Consider the following 13991-nt stretch of genomic DNA (forward strand, 5'->3'; position numbering starts at 1 on the left):
GCAACCAGTGTGGAATGAGTCAAAGGGATAAATAACCTGAACTAACTCCCTTTCATCTCCTCCATGTTCCCCCTGGCAGAACCAACAGGTGTCAGGAAGCAAAGGAGCCCACTGGCCAAGGAGCTCAGGCGCCTGGACATGAAGTAGAAAGGAGGGTGGAAAGTGTATCTGGAGAGGCAAATGGGAGAAGGCTAGCACAGATACTAAACACAACTATAAAGTTATAGTTATTGTTGGAATAGTCTGTTCACAAAAAATAATTAGTTTTACAGTGTTTAATGACTGTGAGAAACTTACTATAGATGTCTATTTGAACCAAAGTGAACATCTGACCTCCTAAGCCTCTGCTGATTCTATCAAGACATCTGCAATAAAGAGAGCATTCTAGGCTCACACAAGTTGAAGAAGTGCTGGCTAGGACCTCAGTATAAAGAAAGGTCAATACAAATGCATATGTGTGGTACATGCGAGTGTTTCCTCTTAAAATACCAGATGTGTAAAAATAAGAAAACAACTGTCCCTACCTCATGGGACGACTGAATGAGACCATCTGTACAAAGCATTTGCACTGAACTTGTCCCTGTGAATCACTGCTGCCATCGCCACCAACATCATCACAGGCAGCTGCATCCTGACCGCTCAGACAGGCCAGGAAGGTTCCCACTGTGGAAGATCTAGGCATCACACCTGTAGCTATATGGGTCTCTCTAATGCTGGGCCCAGGGCCTTACACACAGGTAGCACCAAATTAACTTTAGGTTATAAAGAGCCTAGTGAGAATTGTCTGTCATAGGCTATGTCAGGCTATATTCTAAGTCAGTAAGTATTTATTCCTCTCTCCCTCTCTCTCTCCCTCTGTAAAGGTATTCTTCCCTGCCCTACATCAGTGCTGAGTTTGGCCCTGTGACCTGCTTTGGCTAACAGGATGTGGGCAGTTTCTAGCAGAGGCTTTAAGAGACACTGCAAGCTTCCAGTAGCCCTCTTGTGCCTCTGACTTCCCCTTGAAAACATCACATCCCAGATAGTTTGTGCACTCCCTCAGGCTGCATCCTGCAATGGGAAGACAGGTGGGACATACCGTAACTCAATTCACAGCCCGCAACAGGGCTGCTTCAACTGTTTCCCCAACTCAGGAGTAAGGAAAAAAATGGCTGTTTTGATAAGCCATTGAAATTTTGTGACTATTTGTTATGCAGCAATAATACAGAAAAATGTGACTAATACATTTGCTTAACAAGGTTATTAAGCCATGTTGGAGTGGAAAGAGGGGGACTAACAAGATATCTAGAGTCCATTTCTGGAGTTCCAGTCCCGGCTCTGATAAATTCCAGGTGCATGACCTTAACTGGGCAAGCATCATTAAACTCTACCTTGCTGAATTACTGCAACAATTAGAAACAGTGTCCACAAAGCACCTAGCACAGTGCCTGGAGCATAATAGATACTTGATAAATGAAAAAAATAACATAATGAGCAGTAATGGATGGCAAAAATATCTTCCCAATTATCCATGATTAATGTCCTAAACTAGAAATTGTTTATCCCAATTAAGCATTTCTTTAATCTCAAGTAAATAAAATGGTGAAATCATTGCTTAAGTTTGCAGCTTGCAAAAGAATCTAATAGAAAAGAACAGTTTAAAATAGACAATGTGCTCTTTCTAAACCATCTAAAACCTGAGTATTCAAGAATATGAATTCCTGTTGTGTCAAAGAATGGGAATGCATTCTTAGTGAAGGAAACAATGATTACATTGCATCTTCCAGACTAGTAATTTAAATCGTGATCAAATTCACTGTGGTTGGGCCCCACAGTTAATCCATTTATTGTGAACATTATTAAACATTTATTAAATGCCTGTGCACAGTAAAGAATTTCAAAGGCATGGTTTGTTCACTGAGTTCCAGAAACGTCAAGAACATAAAACTACTAAATGGATCAACTAATCCCAGCATATGCAGTTTCACAAAACAGGAGCATGCAATTACTGAGGCACAGAAATAGATTTTTGATCCATTGGGAAGGCATTCAGAAAACTCTCACTGCTAATGAATAATAGAAGATTTATTTGGATTATAAAACTTGACTAATAAATTTATCTAAAATATGAGCTCAATTCCCTGCCTTTCAAAAGAATAAGAAAAAGGACTTTACAGAAAAGACATAATCTGGTATATCTTTGAAGAGCCCAAATAAATTTAGGGTAGTGTTTGTGAATCACATGCAAAAGGAATGCTTGGAGTCCTTAAATGAAGATTCCTGGGCTCCTAGCCCAAACCTACTAAATTGGAATCTTTGGGGCTTGGCCCTGGGAATCTGCATTGTTTACAAACTCTGCAGCTGATTCATGTGCACTCCTAAATTTGAGAACCACTAAACAATGTGAGCTATTAAGTAACCTTTGGCAGCTGACTTAAAGGTTCTTAGAAGACAAAAATGCAAACAAGTTTAGGCCATTCTATGCCCAAGGGTCAAATGAAGACAACAGAGTCTGAACTTGATGAGTCTCAGCAACAGCTGCAGGGGTAAATAGCTGTTCACTCTGCCAGCCACTCAAGCCATGATTTTTAACACTGGGAAGCCAAGAGCTGACAGATCATTCAACAATAGTGCAAACCCAACAGCACCATGGTGATGACTTCTCTTGTTGGGCATACATTTGCCAAACTTCTCCTTAACCCTAGCATCTCCCTGGCACAAGTCCAGGCAATCATTCCTCATCAGCTTCTTGGGCTTGGCTGTTAAAATCTATTAGAGGTGAGAGGGGAGGAAGTAAGATGATTAAGAATATTATTACATGAAAATGCTAACCTTCATTAAAAAGTTTCAACAGTAAGTCCAACCCTTTCTTTTTTTTCTACCATATAGAGAAAGAGAGAGGTTTACTTTCTAAGAGAAGGAAACAAAATGAAATGTGGAAAAGGGCACTGCCATTATAGTTTTAAAGATTAAAGATCCTCTAGAAAAGCAAATCAGAAACATACGTAATGAATGCCTAAAAACAAAGAGCACTGAATTAGGACTGAGGAGAAATGTGGGTTCTAGATCCATCTATATCCTCTTGTTGGTATGTGACCTGACATGACTCCTATAGCTTCTCTTTAACCCAAAGGAGTCATGTTTCCAAGAAAGAGGATTTTAAGTCACATAGTAATGTCAAAATGCAAGTGAAGTTATTATTATCTATGGCAAAATTTATTTCGTGCACTCCAGAATCTAACAGAACAAATGCAGAGCAGTGAGTTGTTTTCTCAACAGAGGTAAAGGGTATCAAACTCCTTGAGTCAAGAATTCTAAGGGCAGCTATATCATCCGATGGAACTATACACACATTTTTCTGAAATAACACCCAAGATGAGAACAAAATAACATGGTACAAATGGGGAAAATCTAGGCCACTCTCACCGAATTGCTCCTGTTCTTGCATGCATCGAGCTATACCGAGATGAATCCTAATAAAACAACTCAATGTAGTCATCTAGGTAGCAGTGGTTAACGATTCAGTCCAATACTTTCCTGCTGACCTACCTACCCACATCCACCTGAGTCCCAACGGTAAGCTTCTCTAACTGGAGAGCCACACAAATGATGGACTTGAAGGGAAAAGGAAGGGTGATTAATGACCCGTGTCATCCACCAATGAGCCCAGGGTTTAAGAACTTTAAAACCTGTTTAACACTTTATTGCCTTACAGATTTTAGATCAATACCAAATTCAAGTGTATGTAGGAACGTGCAAGGAAGCCTACACTCGTCTTTAGATGGGAGGAGCATAGTACACTCAGTACTCAGAGCTAAGTCTGAAACTTAAAGTTCTATACCTTCTCTGAACGTCAGTTCATGAGCTCATTATTAGTTCTACTCATGGGGCTGTTGGGAGAAATAAATAAGACATGATTATAAAGCCCTTTGTACATTTTACCACCCAATGTAACTGTTCAAAGAAATCATCATTACTAGTAGTAATAAAGTATTAACACAGAGTGGACACTCAGCAAAGGTTACTTTCCTGCCTCTCTCATTTTGTGCTTCAAAGGTGAAAATATATTCCAATCAAATAGCAAGTTATATATAATAAAATAGAGTAGGTGGCTGAATCAGAAGCCGATTTTCTTGTTATTTACCATTTCCATTATTATGGCTATGAAGACAAATTTTATAGTTTATACCGCCCATAATTAGAGCCCATGTATATATAAAAATCAGTTTAAATTTGTGAGGATGCATATTTTGTAACTCCTATCTAATATTTAATACAAGTTATCAAATCCTTTTTCTAGTACTACCAATGTACAGTTAGAATTCCTATAATGGACTTTCCCGCTCCCTGTTTTAATTATCATCATCATTACTGGGATCAAAGCACCCTATGAGTGTTGTTGAAAATGATTTAATATATGTAAATGTGTCCTGAAGATCATAAAGTGCTAATATTACCACTTACACAAGAATAAAGAAGACACAGCCTCTATCTTGGGACATCTATAATCCAAAGTAGAGTAGAAAAATGCACAGTGCTAATCAAGGCATACACATACACATGCACATGTCCAGGCACATGTACACTTAAAGACACATAATAACAAAAATAGAAAAAATATACATATCTGCATCTATGATGGACAGTAAACAGAAACGTAGGGAACAATAATAATATTTGGTAAATTTTGCTCCTTATTTAAAAATATAAAAAAATAACTCTTACAAATAAAATCTTAAAATCATTTTTAGCAAATAAAATCTGCAACCTGCCTGCTCTAGTCTATCATAAAAACATCTGTAGAAGCTGGCCTCCATATATTAGTGGAGCAAACACAGTGCAAATGCTGTCGTTCAAGGGCCAGATGTGCCCGTGAAACATGAAGACCAAGCAACTGATACCGCTTCAGCAAAGCACTGCTGTAAAGGGAAAGGTTAGTACATAAGATCCATTTGAAAATCCATTTCACACTTCTAATTTAAAGCCAATTCAAATGTAATTTACTTTATCAGGGCCCTTAATTTAGTGAAAGTCAAAAGTGCAATCAACAGAGGTGAAAATTACTTACGCTTATCAAAAGATAACCTGGGAGTAGTGCTAAAGAAGAACAAAAAACAGGGACGTCTACTGAAAATGACTAATACTGTATAAACAGGTCTTATAAACCAACACATTCTAAGAAAAAGCTTTTACTGTAATCGCCTCTGCATCAAATACAACCTCATTTGCCATTCTATTTTAGTGTGTGAAAATATCCGTTTACTTTTCCAATGTTGAGGATTCATGAGAGGTGAAACTCCACTTTTGACAAAAAATATTAAACTTACCACTCTCATCATCTATATTGAACCTTCCAAGACCACTGCCATCCCTGATGGAGTACTGGATCTCTCCATCTCTCCCAGAGTCCTCGTCTTGGGCAGTCACCTGCAGCACACTTGTTCCAATACGTGAATTTTCTTTTACAGATCCAACAACAGCGAAGTCTGGGAAATAGGGGGTATGGAGGTTTTCATTGACATCCACCACTTCCACCTCAACAAAGGAAACAGATGACAGAGAGACAGGCCGCCCTTTGTCTTTTGCCCGAACCGTGAGGTTATAGAACTGCTGCTTTTCATAATCCAGCTCTTTGCTCAAGCGAATGGCACCACTTGCTTTATCTATTTCAAATCTCCCATTATAGTCATTGACCAAAGAATAGCGCACTTGACCCCCCAGTCCAAGATCTGGATCGTGGGTCTCCAGCCAAGCGATGACAGTGCCCACAGGGAGATCTTCAAGAACCTTCACGCTATAGCTGCTGGGAATAAAAGCTGGGGAGCAGTCATTGACATCATCCAAGAAAACCTTAAGAGTAACAACCGAAAAGAGCTGCTGGCCACTTTCTGCCTTGTCTCTGGCTTCTATTTTTAATGAGTAGTTTGCTTTGGATTCCCGGTCTAATTGGTCAGCTACATAAACGATTCCAGTTGAGCTATTGATGGCAAACTGATGTGTATCCGTCAAGACTGAGTAAGTCACCTCACCATTAGAACCCAAGTCTTTGTCTCTGGCTTCCACTTGAATAATCTCAGTACCAATACTTGAACTTTCAAGGATGTTAACTGTGTAACTGTCTTGAAGAAAAATCGGGCTATTGTCATTAGCATCCTCCACATTGATGGTCAGCAACCTCCATGAAGATTTCTGTGGATTACCTAGGTCATAGATGGTGATATTAAGGAGATAGAGGTCTGTGTGCTCTCGATCCATGGGCATAAGGACTGTAAGTTGCCCAGTCTCCATATCAATATTAAAGCAACTATCTGTATTGCCATCAGATATTGTGAATAGCACCTTTCCATTGAAACCAGAGTCAGCATCATAGGCTTTAATCCTGAGGATGTTAGCACCAACTGGCATATTCTCCTTCACAGCCACATCAGAAGGAAATGACTTGTCAAAATGTGGTCCTTGCCTATTAATTGAATAAAAGTCAAGAAAGCCGTCCTCCAGATTCAGTTTCCCATTTGCTTTTGCCTTAAGGAGTAGTTTCTCTGCCAGCTTTTGAGCCACACGAGTTTCTCTGCAACTGAAGCTCTTTGAAGACACCTTTCCATGTAGGACTGAAATGTTAACAGACATGGGATCTGCAAAATTCTCTCCATCGGTTGCTGTAATCCTGAGGGCAAACTGACTATTTTTAATGCCAGAATTCATCAGTGACTTTTTAAGCTGCAAAACACCAGAGTCTGGATTTAAATAAAAAAAACCAAGTTCATTTCCAGAGATGATTTTGTACTTTACAAGTTCAAGTTCATCAATATCGATTGCAGAGACGGCTGTGATATGACCCCCAACTGGAAAGTCATATGAAATAACTCCCTGGCAAGCTACTTTCTCAAAGAGAGGGGTGTTGTCATTGACATTCCCTATTTGAATAGTCACATTTACCTCGCTTTCATGCCGGTATGGGGAACCCCAGTCAGAGGCTCTGACAATGAACCTGTAAGTTTCTGGAGAGGATTCAAAATCCAATTCTTCAGTCGTGCTAACAACACCTGTAAACTGGTTAATGGCAAACGGCAACAAATTCAGGCTGGCGATGCTGTAGGTGATGTACCCATTTTCTCCCTTATCCTTATCGGAAGCTGAAACCATCAGAACGCTTGTTCCCACTGGAACACTTTCATTCACAAAAGCCTCATACAGTGGCTGCTGAAATTCTGGGGTGTGGTCGTTCGCGTCTTCTATGCCAATGGTGACTTGTGCTTTTAAATCCCCTTCCTTGTTCGTCACCACCAGTTTATAAACTTCCTTCTTAACGGTATTCAGTGGCTGTGCTGTGACAATCAGACCTGACCGAGGATTAATTTTGAAGTACTGTGCATCCTCACCAGGAGATAGTTTGTATTCCACATCTAGTGGTTCCGGGCTTAATTTTACTATGGCAACCACAACGCCAGGAGGGGAAAATTCACTAATGCTCACATCGTACATTTCTTTTTCAAATCTAACTGGGACAGTGTCTCTCTTGGGGTTGGCGATGTGGACGATCTTTACGGCAGAAAATTTCTGAGGTGACCCCTTGTCTTTGGCTTGAAGAGTGAGATTATAGCCATAGGGAAAGCTCTCCCAGTCGACCCGCTTTCTCTCCTTAATCTTATATTCGTTTATCCACTTTCCTTCCTTCGCCAGGAAGAACTGATCTAAAGGATCCCCAGCCACAATGGAAACAGACTCAATCTCTCCATTGGCCCCCTCATCGAGGTCATCGACGGTCACCACCGCATATGTCGGCTCTTTGTCCAGGGAGAAAGGAACATGAGTGATAACATGGATGGCTGGGGCGTGTTCATTTATTCGTTCAATGTGAACATAAAGCTTCGCGGTGCTGCTCACCCCGTTGTTCCCATAGAGTTTCATCCCTCGGTCCACGGCCAAAATTTCCAAGTCATACCTGTTCTTTTCGTCGTAATTTAATCGTCCGCTCAAAGAGATGACACCACTCGTGGGGTGAACCGAGAAGAGATCGACTTTGTTTTTAAAGTAGTAGTAGAATTCCCCATTGGAACCAATATCAGCATCCGTTGCTGTCACCTGGGCGACACTCGTCCTTAAAGGTGTGCTTTCCGCTATGGTAACAGAGTATGTTGTGGGTGAAAATAAGGGCCTCAGATCATTCATATCCAAAACCTGAATATTCACTTTGGTCCATGCTTCCAAATCCTCCCCTCTGACTGAACCTTTTATTATCAATAAATAATTGTCCTGAATTTCCCTGTTCAATATGGCAGAATTGCCGCCTTTAGTTCTTATTCTGAGAAAACAGAAATCTGCGATGATGACTTCCTCTGCTTTGAAAAAGCCTTCTTCGTCCCCAGAGACGATTCTGTACTTGATATCCCAGGACAGATCAATTAAGGTGATGCCCATTCGGCTCTGGCTGTTGACGTAGGTCCTCGCTGCTGAGTTCTCATACACGGTAGCATTGTAAACGGAATGTGTGAAGTGGAAGCCCAGGGGCCCGGCCCCTGGCAGCCCCTGGGACACAGTGGCCAAGAGCTTGAGAAGCAGAAGGATGAGGCAGGAAGGAGGGGGCCGTGTACCCACACAGTAGCCCATAGTTATGTCCATCACATCATACTTCCATCCTGGAGGGGGGAAAAGAGAGAAAAAAGATAAATTAACTTAGAGGAAAGTGGGAGAAGGGATAGGAAATAACGGTTATGAAACGGTACTGTTAATTTTTTAATGATAGGATATTTTTACCACATAATGCAATGTACAGATCATGTATCATAGAAATTTGTACTTGAAACCTATATGATCCTATCAACCAATGTCAACCCAATAAATAATAAAAAATAGTTTTTACTAACACACGAATACAATAAAAAAGTAGAAACCTTACCACTATAAGATGACAAGGATTCAAAATCACTAGAATTTAGCCTCAAGTAGTTTTTTTTTACTGTGACACTTTTACACTATTGATGGAATTATTCATTGGTAAAAGATTTCCTGCATTCTGAAGGTCAATTCAGAAATATGTATTGGAAGCCTTAAGAAGTACATTTACCTTTGACTTGGAATTATCTTCTAAGCATTTATCCTATAGAAATAATTATACAAGTGTACATTTATTTGTAGTTAAGTTTAAAATACAAAAAAATTGAAAAGATACTAATTTCTTATCAATAGAGAATCAAATAATTTTTGGCACATCCATAAAGTGAAACACTATGCAGCCACTAAAAATAATTATTTAAAAAGATATGTATTTTCAGATGTGATAAGACAGATGCAAAGTTAAAAAAAATCATAAGACAGTATATGTAGTAGAATTCTATAATTATGTAAACGTCCAATGTACAACTGCATTTTTACATTTAAAAGGGATTAACTGTGTAGTGGGATTGGGGGACATATGTTCATTTTCTTATATTTCTTCAATTAACATTATTCATTAATGGGTTACATAATTACTTCACAATTACTATCTTTAAGGACATGCATCCAAGTCAGTTGTGCTGACTTTTAAATTGATCAAAATTTATGCATAATCCAACACATTGAGAATGAAGAAAACATCATGTAACGAACAAAGCAGAGAGGACTATCCCTAAGAAGTTGCACCGTCTCAGTGATATCTGTGAGCAGACTGTGCTACTCAGAACAAGAAAGGTAAGAAAGATTTTGTGGGGGGGAAAAGAAAAAGAAAAAAGAAAGTTAAAGATTTACAAAAAAATTATTTTCTTAAGAGTAATTTAAGGAATTACTTTCAATTATCTTTATCGGTCTATTAAATTGCCACAGTCACCACAGTTCTATGACCATGTACATCAAAAGATAAAAAGATTTTCCTATTTTGAGATCTGTCAAGGCCAGAGGGATGGGGGAGGGCAGGTGAGTGGAGGGGGATAGAGTAACCTAAGAATTTATATGCATATATGCACAACCCAAGGACACGGACAGTGGTGGGGAGAGGGACTGGGGAGGGGGAGGGGACGGGGTGGAACGGGTCATTGGGGAGAAAAAGGGATATCTGTAATATTTTAAACAAAAATAAAATTTCAAAATTAAAAAACAAAACAAAACAAAATACCCAGAAGGGGGAAGGGGAAGGGGCTATTTAACAATAAACAGCTAATTCTTTTTATACTCCGATGGCTCAGATTTTTAGTCCTCCAGTTTACCAGTTCTTCCACTAAGGCTTACTCTCTGCAGGCCTCACATTCCCTTTCTCCTCTATGGGAAATGTGGAGAAAATTAGACATGGAAAATGAATCCTGTGCACACCGTGAGTTAGGCATTGTGTCAGGCACTTTCCCACTTTGTTATATTTAATCCTTACAACAACCCTAAGCAATACGTACTATTTTTCCAAACTACATGTTAGAAAACTGAAAGTTAGAGAAGTTAACCTGTTCATTTGAAACACTGTCCCACTCAGCAGATGCCTCCCTGCTGGTAAGTAGCAGAGCAGGGTCTCAAACCCTGGTCTTTCTTATTGTAAAAGCCATGCTTTTTCCCATCACACCATCTTCCTCTTTAAATTATTTGCAACAAGAATGAAATAATTAAAGCCCCCTAGAAGCATACATATCATAGTTTAATTGTATGGAACTAGTCAACATTTATCACTGATGAAAAAGCATAAAACCCACCCAGCTTTTCCATTTGGTTATCTCCTTTCTGGTTTTAAACTAGTTCCAAACAGTGGCTGAAAGCTGAAAAACACCTTACAGAATTTTAACATTTAAAAAATATTATAAATTATTTTGCAGTTTGTAGTAGTCTCCCCTTATCCAAGAGGGATACTTTCCAAGACCTCCCAGTGAATGCCTGAAACCACAAATAGTCCCGAACCCTATATATACAATTTTTTTCCTATACCTTTCAGGTAAAGATAGCACTTTATGGCGTCTCTTTGGCATATCCACATTGCCAGCACCAGTACTCTTACACTTCGGGGCCATTATTAAGTAAAATAAGGGCCACCTGAACGCTGAGATACCAACAGTCGATTCGTTAACGAAGATAACAGGTACTAGGTGACCAGCGGTCCGGAGCGTAGATGGCGTAGGCACGCACACACGCACGCACGCACAGGACAAAGAAAGATTCACATCCGGGGCAGGACCGCATGAGATTTCATGACGCAGACCAGTGCCGGATTGAAAAATTATGAATTGTTTATTTCTGGAATTTTCCATTTAGTATTTTTGAACTGAGGCTGACTGCGGGTAACTAAAACCTTGGGAAGAGAAACCTGTCTAAAGTGCTTTCGCATCCGGGGTTGCCAAGGCACGTGCTTTTCCACCCTTTCTGCAGACGAGCCCGTCAACCTCATTCTCCTAGAAGCAGAGGCTGGAGTAGAACTCAGGTCGCTCCACAGCCAGCGAGGCGCTCTCTCTATTTCCCACCCAACTCTGCCCTGTAGGAGACCCTCAGAAAGCACAGTTCCAGACATGCATTTGCTTGGTTCCACCCGGGGACGAAATATGTCTTGCTGTTCTCACCTGCCTTAGCATCTAGGGAACACTGAGTAGGCAGGTTGAAAGTACAGCTTAATACAGGGGTTTCATAAGTAGAATAGACAGTAAAAATGAAAAGCAGAAAGATGGGATAATATTTTATAAAAGAAGTTAATTTCACATGCAACTCCTCTATTGCCTGTCCTTAGGAAATGCCTCAGGTACTTAGTGTGTGAAGCAGGAGCTTGGATGTAGTAGGTTCAAATATCTTGCCCAGGGGAATGGGACCAGTGCAACTGGAGATGCCTCTCTGTGGAGCACACAGCTGAACCATGAAAGCCAGAGAGCTCTCTTTAGGGATCCCAGGTATAAACCAGTAGAAGCTTTAATAACACTCCCTATGCCTCAGCAAACTCTTATTTCATCATCTGAGAATGCTCCAGAATAGGGAGGTGCTTTTAGGTTCACTATGAACATAATAGCATGAGATACGGCCATCACAAGGGAATGACCAAGGGCCATGCATCTCTCAAAGTAGACAACGGGGGTCACTCCCGGCATCTCCAGGGAAACACAAATTCAGTTTCTGCCTCATTTCCCACTCACTATTCTACGCCAAGGGCACTGCCTGTGAGGGCAGTTTTGCTGACACTGCTCAAAGTCTGGGCTCTGTGGTCATCACGGAAGCAGACAGCCCCGGCGGTAAATTCTGTTCAACTGAACTTGCTTTTAGTCTGTCTACTCCCTCCTCCCTCCCCCATTCACCACCCTAAACCCAGATTAAAGGAAACCTGCTGGGAGGAGCAGCATTTGTGCCTCATCCTATTGCCAACACCCAGGACAGCACGTGCCACACAGGAGGCATGCACACAGGGCTGGTTTGCTGAACAGAGCATTAAGGTCCCTATGTAACCAGAGGTCCAGGAGCCTTTACTATATTCAGTCTCCAAATCCCTCCAAATAAGTACATCTTACTTCAGGAAACAGAATCAAGAAATTATTCAGTCTCAAAAGAGCCTTAAAGACCAGCTGGTCCAATCTCCTGAGTATACTAGATGAGGAAACTGAGGCCCATAAAGATGATGTGGTTTCCCTAACACCAGGTCTCCGATCTCCCAGGCTCAGAGCTGGTACCAAATGGAAACACGTGTTCACTGAATTACCTTGTCTTTCAGTTATGTAACAATTTGAGAGCTGTGGTTTATCATCATTTTGCAGTGATCGTCATTTTCTGACACCTTATCATTCTCCCTGGTGCCACTCTCCCCTCTAAGGAGTTTACTATTTATAAGTAAATATTTAAGTAACCAAAGGGGACAGTTACTTTTATAAATCCTTCTGGTGAATCCTTCAAAACACAGAATGCTGTCATAATATGAAAAATCATCATTCAAATTAACTGTTCCAAAATTGGTACTTTGCATACTAAGTTTTTCTTTTAGCAAGATACACTGATGGGATTTTTTTTTCTTATAAAGTTCAATCAATGGTCTTAAATGCAAATAGAAATGACTTCAAACCAAACTGACACTAAATTGTATTATTGTGTACTGAATTTAGATTTAACACCAAAAAAACTGAGCAGGACTAAGCTTGTTGGTCTCAGTTCTTAAAACCAAAACATCTCATAAGGTTTTTGTATTTTTATTTTTGCAAAAACAAACAATCCCTATCTGGTACAAATTAATTTAAAAGCCTTGCAATTTTTTTCATTGATTTAGAAAATAAATGAGTGTTAGAAGTTAGCAATTCTGCAAAGTAAATATTAGAATAAAGATTTTTGGCTTCCTTTTTTTAGAATGCCCAGACAACTGTTAAGATGTTTTTTGAAACAACAGTACTGCTTTTTCCACACTGAAGCCAGCATGATGGTTATGATGTTTCAGATGCTCTGCACATTGATTTATTCCACTGCTTCTGGATTATTTTAAAGAAAGCACTTAGTTCCCAACCTCAGAGCCTATTTTCTATGACTTAGTAACATAATCAATAATTTTTGATATAATCTCCAAAGAGCTCTTCAAGCCATCAATCAATCTTGGAGACATTTATTTTTCAAAGGCAGTCCAATGTGCCTCCCCATGCCACCTTACCCACTCAGAGTGGGTCTTAGCATGAGACTCAGAAGGGCAAGCCAATTTTCCTTTCCAGGGGTGGGAATAAATAGCAGAGACCTCATGGGCAGGGACCAGCTCTCACAAAGGCCACCTCTCTGGGGTGCCTTGACTCAGCAGGTACTTCTGCTTGCTTTGGTAACCTGGTGAAGATGTTTTCTGCCATCATTAAACTAGCTCCTTAAATAGCTGAGATTTCTGAATAGTAAAAAAGGCCTCTTAGGAAAACATTCTATTTTCATTCCATCTTTTCCTATCTTATGTATTTTGAAAGGATTTTGTTAGCCAGGCAGACATGGTACTGGGGAAATACGTTGTTAGGCTGTACAAAAAAAAACAAAGTCAAATATGTGAAGGCCTTGGCTTTGCAGACATCCTTAATGAAGGTGACTCGTGTTAACACTGCAAATGGAAGTCAGCTACCACTCAGGTGAGT

The 13991-nt window shown here is 40.1% G+C and overlaps 1 protein-coding gene across 1 annotated transcript in view; it reads right to left on the reverse strand.

The window, feature by feature from the left end:
* The window catches only part of FAT3 (FAT atypical cadherin 3), a 609567-nt gene that overhangs the window by 473906 nt on the left and 121670 nt on the right, over positions 1-13991 (reverse strand). Inside the window, exon 2 of the mRNA XM_081154333.1 lies at positions 5307-8615. Within this exon, the coding sequence (XP_081010459.1) occupies positions 5307-8598 (3292 nt within the window). The 5' untranslated portion in view covers positions 8599-8615. The remainder of the gene's footprint in view (positions 1-5306; positions 8616-13991) is intronic.

The sequence above is a fragment of the Miniopterus schreibersii genome (genome assembly GCF_964146895.1).
Source record: "Miniopterus schreibersii genome assembly, chromosome: 12".
Taxonomy (NCBI): domain Eukaryota; kingdom Metazoa; phylum Chordata; class Mammalia; order Chiroptera; family Miniopteridae; genus Miniopterus; species Miniopterus schreibersii.